Raw genomic sequence first — 12,965 nt, forward strand, 5'->3', positions numbered from 1 at the left:
TACAATAAGTCTCTGAAAATATTACACCAGGCCTTAAGACACCAATACATCTCCTATTAGGAAAACGGACCAAGTCAGGCTGCTATAGAGTCCTACACAGAAACTACACACCAGCAGAAAACCTCACCTGAATCACGTGCTGTCCCTCACCTAACATAGAATAAAGAGACCAAAACGCATAACAAGAAGCATGCAGAAAAAACTGAATTGGAAACTGCAACAAGCCAGAGTCTCTGTATGCAGTGTAACAAAGGAAAAAAGAAACCACCCATCCTTATAAAACATATCAAGAAATATAAAATCATCAGCAGTAGAACTGTACTAACAAAAAGAACATATTTTGAAACAGCTGATGAGTGGAATATCCAATAATTAAAAACGCATATAAAACATTTCCAGATACCAACAAAATATTTAAAAATAGCAGACACAAATGAGCGAGCAAACACATGCTTGCTCGCTCATTCACTCTCTCTCTCCCCCACCCCCACCCCGGGAACTCGCAGCAGCAGCAGCAGCCTCCTCCCAACGCTAACCTCTTCATTTTCAGCCCTCGCGGAGGCGGAGTCCCATCGGCCGCGGTTGAAGCTCTTCATTTTCCTCCGAGCCGCGCTGCAGTCTTCTTTTCTTCGGGCCGATGCCGAGCGCACTAGCGTGGCCTCTTCTTGCCGCGCACACACCCGATACTCTCCACTTCCTCTTCTGGGCCGCAGGGGGGCAGGAAGAAGAGAGCACGCCAGTGCCGCTGACTCCAGCTGTCCTGCCGCGTTCCGCCCGGGCTGACAGCACTTTAAGCCCGGGCGGAGGAGGACCGGGGAGCAGCTGCGTCAGCGGGAAAGTGTGGCGACACTTGTCTGCAAGCCAGATGCAGCCATCAAAAGAGCCATATCTGGCTCACGAGCCATGGGTTCCCGACCCCTGCTCTAGACTGTAGGGGTCTGCAGTATTTATCCCAAGCCCTTTTGAATTCCATCACTCATCTTCATTACCTCTTCCAGGAGGGCATTGCATGCATCCACCACCCTCTCTGTGTCCTTATCTGTTATCATTTACTTTGTATGTTAGAGTGATATAATTGTTTCATAAAGCAGTTAACTATATCCTACTGTGCCTCAAAGAATACTCCATGTTCGAATTTTGAGGTGATGGATTATTTAGGCAGGTGAACATATCCCTCCTGGAGAAGAATATTTTAAACACAAGTGGACTGTGAGTTACTTTGCCATTGAGAAGGCTCACTATTGGTGCTTGAAATATCTATTTTGTGCTAACACCAACAAAGAAGCGATGTGTTAGGAAGTCTTCTCCTTTGGAAGAAATTGGGTTGCTTTATGAAATCGCCAACCGCTCTGCACAAAACAGATGTTGTTTGCAGAGGTAGAGAACTCTTTCCAAGCTAAGGTAGCTTACAGTCTGTTTGAGACTAAAAACTACTATTCAGCTGGAGGAAGCTTTGTCACATAACTTGATAATAAGCCAGGATTCTTTATTTGCTCAATATCTTGGTCGTTAAAGCCCTTCTATTTTATAATGCCTTGAAAATTGTCTCCTTGCTCAATGTGATGGTGAATTAAGGCAGTGGCTTTCAAACCTTTTTCCATGGGACTCAGTGGAAGAAAATATTTCCTTCTCAGGACTCACTTACCCCCCAGACCCTATTGCTCACTCTTCTACCTCCCTCCCTGTAACCCCATGACTCACTGTCTTAGATGCTTCCTCTCCACATGGCTCAGTCATTTTTTGAGCTGCATAGTGCTCAGCCCTCATCGTGAAAACCATGTTCTCAAACATCCTGGGAGCCGTGCAGTACAACCATACTCTCAGTGCTGTGCTTGTGATGAGGGTTGACTTGACCAAGAATACAGGTGCCAGCATGGCTCAAAACGAATGAGCTACATGGAGCAGGAGCATCAGGAACGGAGACCCAATCACTGGTGTGTCGTGACCCGATAATGTGTCGTGACCTCCTAGTTTGAAAACCCACTGTAGCTTGAGACTAAGCAGCATGATTTCAACCTTACTTAGATGTACTGATCAAAATTTATATAACCAAAGCATTCTTGAAATTCCTGTCTTTGTATGCTATGCCTAACCTATTTGTATGAGGTGGTTATTTTCTGTTATCTGCCAAGTTAAATAAAAAATATTTAAAAAGTCAGGAGTACCAGAGTTTATTTACACATACCATCTGTTCATATGAAAACATATTGTAATCTAAAATTATAATTCAACAGAATTATTCAGATTTTGTTGTGTGACTCACCAGAGGAAAAGGCTTTTCTTTCTTGTTGCACTGATGGACCACAATCTCCACTTGTCCCCTGTTTATTATCATTGATAATAATGAAATTGTCATACATACATATATTGAGCGTACATGTGTGCATATATGCAATATAAATATATACAGAGACAGATATATAAATAGATATACTGAACATATTTTATTTATGTATTTGCATAAACGTATATCCCCCTACTTCCACAACAAGAGTTCAGCACGGATCACAATAAGCAAACATTCATAAATCATAAAATAACATTATACACGAACATTAAAAACAAAGAATCATCAGCATTTTAAAATCACAAATATGCTTTCCTGACAACCAGGCCTTTAAACCTTTCCTAAACAGTTTAGTATCCCTCTCTTTTCTCTAAGTCTCAGTGGAAGTGTATTCCATAATTTAGGCCCTATATAAGACAAGTCCTCTCCTGTGTTTTCTGCCACCTAAAAGTCTCCGAGACAGGTAGAGCCAACAACTTTGCTCCTGAGGATCATAACATACGTGATGGAGTATACCAAACAAAAGTCCTGGCCACCACACAATGATTATTTGAGTATAAATTTATGAATCACTACTAATATTCTATATTGAGATCTCCATTTAACTGGAAGCCAATGTAGAGATTTCATAATCAGAGAAATATGCTCACCATATTTCATTCCCATAATCAATCTTGCTGTTACATGCTGTATCAACTGTAAGGCCCATAATAAAGTACCCGATAAGCCGATCAGTAATGTACTATAATAGTCTAAATGGCTTAATACCAAGGCTTGAGCCACAGTTCTAAATAAATCTGCTTTTAACATAAAACGTAAAGGGGCTGATTTTAAAAGCCCTACGCATGCTGGGCCTATTTTATAAAGGCCCGGCGAAGCACGTAAAGCCCTGAGATGCATCTAAATCCCGGGGCTTTACAAAAGGGGCAGTCCGGGGGCGAAGGCCAGAGGCCTCCGGCACAGCAGCCATTTGCCGCTGTGTTGGAGGATGGTGTGCCGGCAGGCTGCTGGTGCGCACAACCTGTGCCTGCCTCCAGGCAGGTGCAAAAGGTAGAACAATTTGGGGGGGGCGTTACAGTAGGACTAGGGGGGGAAAGGCCGCAGGCATCGGCGCGCACACAAGGTGCACTAGTATACACCCCCTTGTGTGCACCGACCCTCAATATATAACATGCACGCGCATGTTATAAAATCGGGCGTACATGTGTGCGTGCCGGGTAGCGCGCGCACATGTACGCCCGCACGTATGTATGAAAATCTACCCCAAAGGTTTTAGCATCCTTAACTTAAAAAATGCAACCTTTACCACTTGCTCTACTTGCACTCTAAACATTAATTGCAAATCTATATAAATCCCCAAGACTCTAACCTGAAATTGTATTGGTAATACCTCACCATTATACAATCACTTAAAATGTTATTTGAAGGTAATTGTTTATCTTCCCTCAAAATTTTGGTTTTTTCAACATTTAAAAATAGACCATTATATAAAAGCCAACCCCAAATTGCATTCAATATATTTATTTATTTATCTATCATTTTTATATACTGTCATTCAGTGTTCTATCACAACGATTCACAAAGCATAAAACGTTAATAGTAAAATACAAACAAAAGATAAAATAAAATTATAAATATCATAATAATAAAACCATATAATACATTTCAAATAAAACAGAGTTTAAGTACAATATTGAGATGACTAAGACAAAATGATAAAATAAAATAATTAAAGTGAGACTTAAAAAGAATAAAAATAAAAGTAAAAGAGTAAAAAAGATAAAGTGCCTCAATATCAATGTTGGAGTTTCAACACTGAGCTTGCTTCCCGAAGTTGTTAGAAATTTCTCAGTAAACAAACCACAAAGAGCAGTACTGCAAACCTGTAAGCTCAAAGGAATCACTCACAACAAAAGGTATCGCCAAAAAAATCTCCAAAGAAAGCTCTTCACATCCACTGTAAAAATTTTTTATGAGGAGCGGGATCCCATCAGCAAGCCTTAGACGACGTGCTCAGTACCACAACCAAGCCGTCTGGTCTTCTCGATCATTTGCGGCCCGTGAACAAATTGTTTTGCAAAGTCCACTATCCAGTGTTATAAAAAAATCTTGTTTATATTTCCCTTCAAATGACACATATGATATTTATAAATATTCAATATAAGCGACTCTTATGAATTCAAAGCTGATGACTCATCCGGGCCGGCGCACGCAATCTACACCTGCCCGGAGGCAGGCACAACTTATAGGAGAAAGGTAAGGGGAGGGTTTTAGGTAGGGCTGGGGCGGAAGGAAAGTTCCCTCCGAGGCGCTCTGATTTCAGAGCGGCCTCGGAGGGAACGGAGGAAGGCTGTGCGGCTCGGCACATACAAGTTGCACAATTGTGCACCCCCTTGTGCGTGCCGACCCTGGATTTTATAACATGCGCGCGGCTGCACGCACATGTTATAAAATCTTCGCCCACGCATTGGTATGAATATCTGGCCCATATTGTTTTGTGTAAGAGACAAAATACTTTGTACTCAATATGATATTTAACAGGTAGCCAATGCAATATTAGTATAGGAGTTATGTGGTCGAACGTTTTTGCTCCTGATAATATTCAAGCAGCCGCAATCTGAAGTATTTGTAAAGGTCATGGCATATTATTGGGAAGTCCAAGCACTAGAGAGTTAAATAATCAATGTTTGATAATATTAAAAGTTGAAGCATCATACAAAAGTCATCTTGGGTTAAGAGAAGTTTCAACTGTCTGAGTGTTAGTAGTTTGTTGTATCCATCCCTCAATTTTGTGTTGATATGTTTTTTCATATTCAGCTTGCTATTGATAAGTATACCTAGGTCTCATGCATAGGCAGTCAATTTAATATTTATTTCTGGGTCATTAGTTTTTAAAATGGGAAAGTCATTGCCTATTAGTTTTCTATTTAGTAGAATAATTTCTGTTTTTCCAACATTAAAAACCAGTTTCATATGTGTTAAAAGCTGTTTAATAACGGAAATATACATGGCGACTGTTTTTAGTGTATCTTCAATTTAATTCTCGATAGGGATGTAATGTGTGATACCCAAACCTGCTAAAAGATGACAAAGGGGAAGCATATACATGTTAAATAATGTGGCAGATAAGAAAGAGCCTTGTGGAACTCCTGAATCTAAACTTTTTTTTTTTTACTGATAATTATAGCTTTGATAATGACTGAAAAAAGCGTTGTTTTTTTTTAAATAGGATGTGAACCATTGTATGTGATGCCAGATAAGCCAATTTCATTACGTCTGTCAAGTAAAATGTTATGATTCACTATCAAAAGCCGCAGATAAATCAAGAAGAACCAATAAGTACAATTGGCCATTGTCAAAGCCTCTAAGAATGGTGTCAGAAAATGCCAGTAATAGGGATTCTGTACTATAATGTTTTCTAAAACCAAATTGTGACAGATAGAGAATGTTATTGTTTTCTATATGTTCAGTCAATTGAATCTATATGACTTTTTCAAGTAACTTTGAAATAAATGATAAATTGGAGGCTGGTCTGTAATTATTAAAATTGTTGGGGTCTAAATTTTATTTTGTAAGAACTGGTTTAACTACTGCACATTCTTGTATTCTAACTTCTAATATCTTCCCATCTTTCCACTTGGCATAAAGATCTGTAAATCATCAGCATATATATAATATGCCACGCTCAATGATTTTATCAGACGTCTAATCAGCACCAAAAACAAATTAAAAAGAACTGCAGATAACAAGAACCTTGAAGGACATAACAAGGATGATATTCAAAAGCCATTTAGATGGATAACTGGCATATTTAGAGGCTTAACCGGTTAAATTCCATTTCAGGGGCAGGTAGGAGGCATTTTGGGGAAGAGCAGAGTTAGCTGCATAAGTTCAAAGGCTAACTCCAATATCCGGTTAACTTATGCGACTAACTTTGCATAGCTTGGGTAGCATAGAAAACACATCTCTAATTTTGGATTAAATCATGTTTGGCTCTGTTTCAAGGGTAGCTATTGTTGTCCTCTAGGGCAGTGGTTCTCAGCCCAGTCCACAGATCATACCCAGCCAATCTGGTTTTCAAGATATCCACAATGAATATGCATGAGATGGATTTGTATGCACTGTCTCCACTGTCTGCAAAGCTATCTCATGCATATTACAACCTGCCAAGATTCCACTTTTTCACCGGGACCAAGAGAACGACTTGCGCTCTAAACTGCTTATCGAACAGTGCCCTCACATAAGTAGCTCCCCCATATCTCCAGTGCTTTCAGCATTGGATTTGTTTCAAGGGGCAGCTTTACTTTAAAAAACCTTGAACCCTCTCCAGTTTGGACAAGACGAGCATTTGTGTGCTGTAAAATTTCAACAACCAGAGCAGCTTTTATACAGAAGAGAAAAATAAAGAGAGCCTTTTAAAATGCAAATAAATAAATAAAAAGTGAAGCTACTTGAACTGCAGAATATGCAACATACGGAAAATTTAACAACACAGAACCTTTATGGAGCTCAAGAGTTTGCTCAAAGACAACAGAAACTCATATTTCAACAATTCTTTTTAAATGCCATTTCAAAAGCAAATATCACCAGACTGTACCAGTTTGTTATTAACTTTCTAGAGGGAATGGCAAAAATGCATCTGTTCTATAAAAGTTGTTACTGAAGTGGCCCTGCCAGGCAATGCAATTCTTCAACATTGTTGTAAACTAATATCCAATCACAGCAATGAAGTGTCAGCTCTTCAGATAACAACCAATCACTACCTGTGAAAGAGTTGTACCTGATCAAATGACCAGAATGCATCTGCTAAGTGCCCTGGTGGCACCAAGCATGCACTGCAGGGTGGAATTGTGTCCTACAGACACTTTGACAGAGTAATCAAGGTAGGCTCTTTAGCAGGGAATAATACACCGTAGGGTGCACAGTAGTACACATAAACATCCTTTAAAAGCACAAGTGAAATATGCAGCGAAAACTGCCTGAGAAAAACAAAATACAAATGTATGACTATACCGGCTCAGGTAAGGAAAATTGGTTCTTACCTGTTAATTTTCATTCCTGTAGTACCTCAGATCAGTCCAGATTCCTGGGTTTTGATTCCCTTCTAGCAGTTGGAGACAGAGAATGTTTCACTGACACTACCACATAACCCTAGCTGCCACCTGCAGTTCCTCAGTATTTCTCGGTCTCCAGCAGATGGTGGAGGTGCAGGCCGAGGCTACTTAAAAAATTAAATAAATACAAAGTTGGGTATTATTGGAGATTGCCTCCCAGGGGGTTGCTAGGTCCTAGTGGGGCCATCTCTCCTGGTCTTTGAGGCGGATGAGCCGGGGATTGGGGACCCTTTACTGCTTGGTCCTTCATCGCCGATAGGGGCAGAAAGCTGGTGGTCCCAGTTCCCTCGCCCTCCGGAAGATGGACAGAGCCTGCAGCCAGTCTTCTGATTTTACTTAACCTTGTTTGAGTTTTCAGCCTGATTAAATTTAAAAAAAAAAAGAAAAAGAAAAGGGAAGCAGCTAAATTGAATCGCTGAAGGCTGAAAGCATTTCCATACTCCTGGAAATCTCTTGCGGTGAAACTTACTGACATTTGGCCCAAGAGGCCACCTGAGAACGGATAGAATGAACTCTTAACCCCTCCGTAACAGGGCGACCTTGACAGATGTTCACAGAGCCAATGGTTTCTTTCAACCACCACGTAATTGTGGCTTTTGACGCCTTATGACCCTTTTTTGCACCACTCCATAGCACAAAAAGATGATATGACAATCAGAAGCTGTGATCTTAAGTTATTGCAACAATGCTCTCTTCACCCCAAATGTCACAACTCCTTCACATAAGGTGCCGTAAAATCCAAACTTGGGAAGGATGGGAGCTCCACTGATTTAAGTGGAATGAAGATACCACCTTCAACAGAAAGGAAGAAACCATCCTTAAGACGACCCCCAAATCTGAAATTCACAAAAAAGTCTCTCTACATGACAAGGCCTGAAGTTCCGAGATCCGCTGAGCCAAACAAATGGGCCACCAAGAAAACCACCTCCAACGTGAAATCTTTCACAGTAACTCTTTTCAGAGTTCGAATGGCGCCGCACATAAGCTCTTAAGGACTACGTTAAGGTTCCAGGAAGGACATAACTTCTGAACCAGAAGACACAAATGTTTCACCCCCCCCCCCCCCCCCCCTGGAGAAAACGCACCACATCTGGATATGCAGCTACAGTCGCTCCCCGTAACTTACCTCGAAGGCAGTCCAAAGCTGCCACCTGAACTCTGAGGGAGTTAAAGGAGAAATCTTTTACCAATTCTCTTTGCAGAAAAATTAGAATATGTGCCACGGAGGCCTGCATAGGGTCCACCCCTTGCTCCATACACCAAGCCTCAAAAACTCTCCATACTCTCACATACGCCAAGGAGATGGAAGTATTTCTAGCCTGTAAAACAGTAGCAATAACCTCTTTAGAATAGCCCTTATTCCTTAATCGCTCCCTCTCAAAAGCCAAGCCGCTAGACAAAAAAGAGCCGCCTGATCTGAAAATATGGGACCTTGATGCAGAAGCTTTGGCAGATGAACGAGCCTCAATGGACTGTCCTCCACTAGGTTGATCAAGTCTGCAAACCAAGGTTGCCTCGGCCACTCCGGCGCCCTACTAGAATCATGTCGCCCAGATGAATCTCTATATGCTGCAAGACTTTGCCCACCAGCAGCCATGGAGGGAACACATACAGAAGAATGTCCCTCGGTTAAGGCAGAACTAAAGCATTGATTCCTTCTGCGCCTTATTCCCTTCTTCGACTGAAGAATCACGGTACCTTGGCATTTCGGTAAGTCATCATTAGATCCATGTGCGGCCTGCCCCATCTGCGACTGATGAGGCACGTTGCTTTCTCTGACAGCTCCCACTCTCCGGGATCCAGCTGTTGACAGCTGAGAAAATCCACTTGTACATTGTCCATGCCAGCTATGTGAGAGGCCGCTAAAAGCGCCAGATGTTGCTCTGCTCAGCTGATTAATTCCTGGGCTTCCTGAGCCATCTCCCGACTCTTGGTGCCATCCTGTTGGTTGATGAAAGCCACCGTCATCATATTATTTGACAAGATTCTCACTGGCTTCCCCCTCAATAGGTGCAGAAACGCATAAAGGGCCAACCACACTGCCCTCGTCTCTAAGCGACTGATGGACCACAATGCTTCCTCCACCGACGACTGCCCCTGGTCGGACTGGTTCTGACACACCACTCCCCTCCCGGAGAGACTGGCATCGGAGGTAACGATCATCCAGACCAGGACTTCCAAGTCCATGCCTTGTCTCAACTTGTCCGGATCAAGCTACCATGAGAGTCTGGACCTGGCAAATTCAGTAAGGAGAAGCGGCAGTTGAAACTGCTCTAAAAACAGGTCCCAGCTGGATAATAATGCCTACTGTAGAGGCGACATATGAGCAAATGCCCACAGAACCAACTCCAAGGTGGAAGCCAAAGAACCGAGAACCTGCAGGTAATCCTAGATCTTGGGCACCTGCTTCTCCAACAATCTGCGGACTTGAGCCTGCAATTTGGAAATTTGCTCCTCGGTGAGAAAAAACTTCCCCACCTTGGTATTGAAACGCGCCCCCAGAAATTCTAAGACCTGAGAAGAGGAAAAATGACTCTTGTACAGATTGACTATCCACCCCAACAACCTCAGGTGCTGGAGGACTAGTCCACTGCCTGCTGGCAAAGGCCCTCTGACTTCTCCCAAATCAGCCAGTGCCCCAGAAATGGGTGAACCAAAACACCATCCCTCCGGAGAGCCATTGGCACCACGACCATCACCTTGTTGAAAATCAGGGGCGCCGTCGCCAGACTGAAGGGCAGGGCACAAAACTGAAAATGCTCTCCCAATATCATGAAACTTTGATGATCGGGACAGATTCCTATGTACAAGTTCTCTTCAGTCAAATCCAGAGACACCAGGAACCCCTCCTTATGCACCGCTGCACACCATAGTCCTGGAAGAAGTCCTAATGAGGTCATATAATGCATCAGCTCCATAGGCCACAACAGCTTCCAGCTGCTCTGCCTCAGAGACAGACATGGATTTGTCCGCCTGCAACTGTTGCACCCAACGCAGGTCCCCTCTCAGCATAAAACTACTGCACACTGCCGTTCGTATGCCAATAGCAGATACCTCAAACACCTTCTTGAGGTGAACTTCCAGCATCCTATCTTGAAGGTCTTTTAGCGCTGTAAAACCGACCACCGGAATGGTCATTTTCTTAGTGATGGCTGAAACAGAGGCATCCACCTTCAGGACTTTCAGGAGCTCAAGCATATCCTCCAGTAAAGGATCTAACTTGTCCATCGCTCTGCTAACTTTCAAGCCCGTCTCAGGAATATCCCACTTCCTAAACACCAACTTTTTGACTGAATTATGGAAAAGAAAAGACTTTTCTCATGAACAATCAAGTACAAAAAAAAAAAGAGAGGAAAACAATCACTATCCCTCCAAGAAACTCATCAAATTCTATTAACAGAGAACAACAATATCATAGGATAACGCCTTATTATTTTAATCCATTGTCTCTCGTCCGCAATGGGCCCCAAACAGTATCAGTCGTCATGGCACTAGTTGTAATCATTTATCGTTGTCCCTTCAATGTTTTACAACTTATTATCAAAAATTTTTTATTGTATCAACTTAATATACCAAAACACCATTTTTAATTTTGTGTCCTATATGAAAAGAATTAAAAATAATTAGCTCCTAAAATGACGTTCACAAAAATGCCCACCTCTTCCTGATCCGATTTCTCTCACAGGAACTTTATACCCAATTCCTCCAGAACAGAGTATCAGGCGACTCAGCTCCTCTTGAGGAACAGCCGCACCACCTCTGGATCATCCCCTTCTATGGCCGGGGCCTTCCCCCGCATTTCTTCTGGATCCTGATCTATCATAGCCGGATCCGCCTCTTGCGGGTCCTGTGCCTGCGGATCCTCACCTTCTGAACCCTCAGAAGAGGTATCTGCGGTGTTTGTTGGTGCAGGCACCCCTGGGACTCTCTGAACCCTCATATTTCCCACAGCACGAGAAGATCTAGCCTTCTTCACCGGCCGCAGATGCACCAACACCCCCTGCTCAGCCTTACGCCACCTCGCAGCTTTCCTGGCCATATAAGCTCTCTGTAACTACCGGACAAAATCAGAAGAAAATTTAAAAGACATCAGACTCCTGTAGGAGGTCCTTCTCACCTCCTGACTGATCCCCCCTTAGCTTCCTGACCTCCCCTGAAGGTCCTAACCGCTGGGGATAGAGGAGGAGGGAAATCCCCCTCCCCCTCCATGGCCCAGGAAACAGCCGCAAATGTGGACAAAATGGCCACCGTTCCCGCGCTTGCCAGGAAGGCATCATCCATAGTCTGCAATGCCAGTGAGAGCTTTCCAGGCTCACATCGCCTGCCCAATGTCATTGTGACCGCTAACTAGGTACTCTTTCCACCGGAAAGGCACTGGGAGTATCTGCCCTCGCGGGAGAGACATGCACATGCGTCCCCACATATCTCACAGCTCAGCCCACGCAGCATTGCACCGGGATGCCTCACCGCGACTAACAACAGCCGCCGGGGGAATGGAAGAAAAAAATAGAAAAGCTGCCTGCACCACTCTAAAGAGAAGCATGGAAACGCTTTCAGCCGACAGCGATTCAATTTAGCTGCTTCCCATTTTTTTTACTTTTTTTTTTTTTAAACTTTAATCAGGCTGAAAACTTAAGCAAGGTTAAGCAAAAACATAAGACTGTCCGCAGGCTTTGTCCATCCTCCGGAGGGCAAGGGAACTGGGACCATCAGCTTTCTGCCCCAATGGACGATGAAGGACCAAGCAATAAAGGGTCCCCAACTCCCTGCTCGTCTGCCTCAAAGACCAGGGAGGATGGCCCCACCAGGACCTAGCAACCCCCTGGGATGCAATCTCCAATAATACCAAACTTTTTATTTTTTTATTTTTATTTTTTTTAAGTAGCCTCAGACTGCATGTTTTGCACCTTCACCATCTGCTGGAGACAGAGAAATACTGAGGAACTGCAGGTGGCACCTTAGGTTATAAGGCAGTGTCAGTGAAACTTTCTCTGTCTCCATCTGCCAGAAGGGAGGCAAAACCCAGGAGTCTGGACTGATGTGTTTCATACAGGGAATGTGTGATACTCTTCTTATGGTTATTTGTGATATTCTACTTATCCTTAAATATACCAAGCACATCTTCTTGATAATTTAGAAAAGAAAAAGTAGTCTTGATGATTTAGGGAAATGGAACAAGCAGGCCGTGCCATTTGTTTTAGTAATCCTCGTTTGTGAAACAGTCACCTTCTATGTGATGATTTCTGCAGGCTCATTTACTGCACACTGGAGAGTAAAGCATCTCAGCTCACTAGGTATGTGTTTTGACTGTTTGTTTTAAAATGGCAGAAGTTGAAAAATAATGAAAACAGGCAAAACTGAAAAGGGGAAAAAACATTTTCTTTTCTTTTCTAGCCACTTGCTTTCCAAGATAGCTACCAAGAGGTCGATGTTCAGAAGTTCGAGTTTTAAATTTCCCACCCTGCCGAATGTATAAACTTTAACCTGCTAAGTTATTACCCAGTTAAAACTTAGCCAGGTAAAAGGGGCAGAGTAGAGGGTGTTATAAGGGGAGTGGCTAAAAC

At 42.9% G+C, this 12,965-nt stretch overlaps 1 protein-coding gene across 2 annotated transcripts in view; it reads right to left on the reverse strand.

Moving 5' to 3' along the window:
- LRRK2 (leucine rich repeat kinase 2) overlaps positions 1-12,965 on the reverse strand; it is a 584,366-nt gene that overhangs the window by 334,996 nt on the left and 236,405 nt on the right. For both annotated transcript variants that reach the window (XM_029617357.1, XM_029617356.1), the window contains one exon: positions 2,264-2,321. In XM_029617357.1, the coding sequence (XP_029473217.1) occupies positions 2,264-2,321 (58 nt within the window). The remainder of the gene's footprint in view (positions 1-2,263; positions 2,322-12,965) is intronic.

This window comes from Rhinatrema bivittatum, chromosome 9 (assembly GCF_901001135.1).
Source record: "Rhinatrema bivittatum chromosome 9, aRhiBiv1.1, whole genome shotgun sequence".
NCBI classification, from domain to species: domain Eukaryota; kingdom Metazoa; phylum Chordata; class Amphibia; order Gymnophiona; family Rhinatrematidae; genus Rhinatrema; species Rhinatrema bivittatum.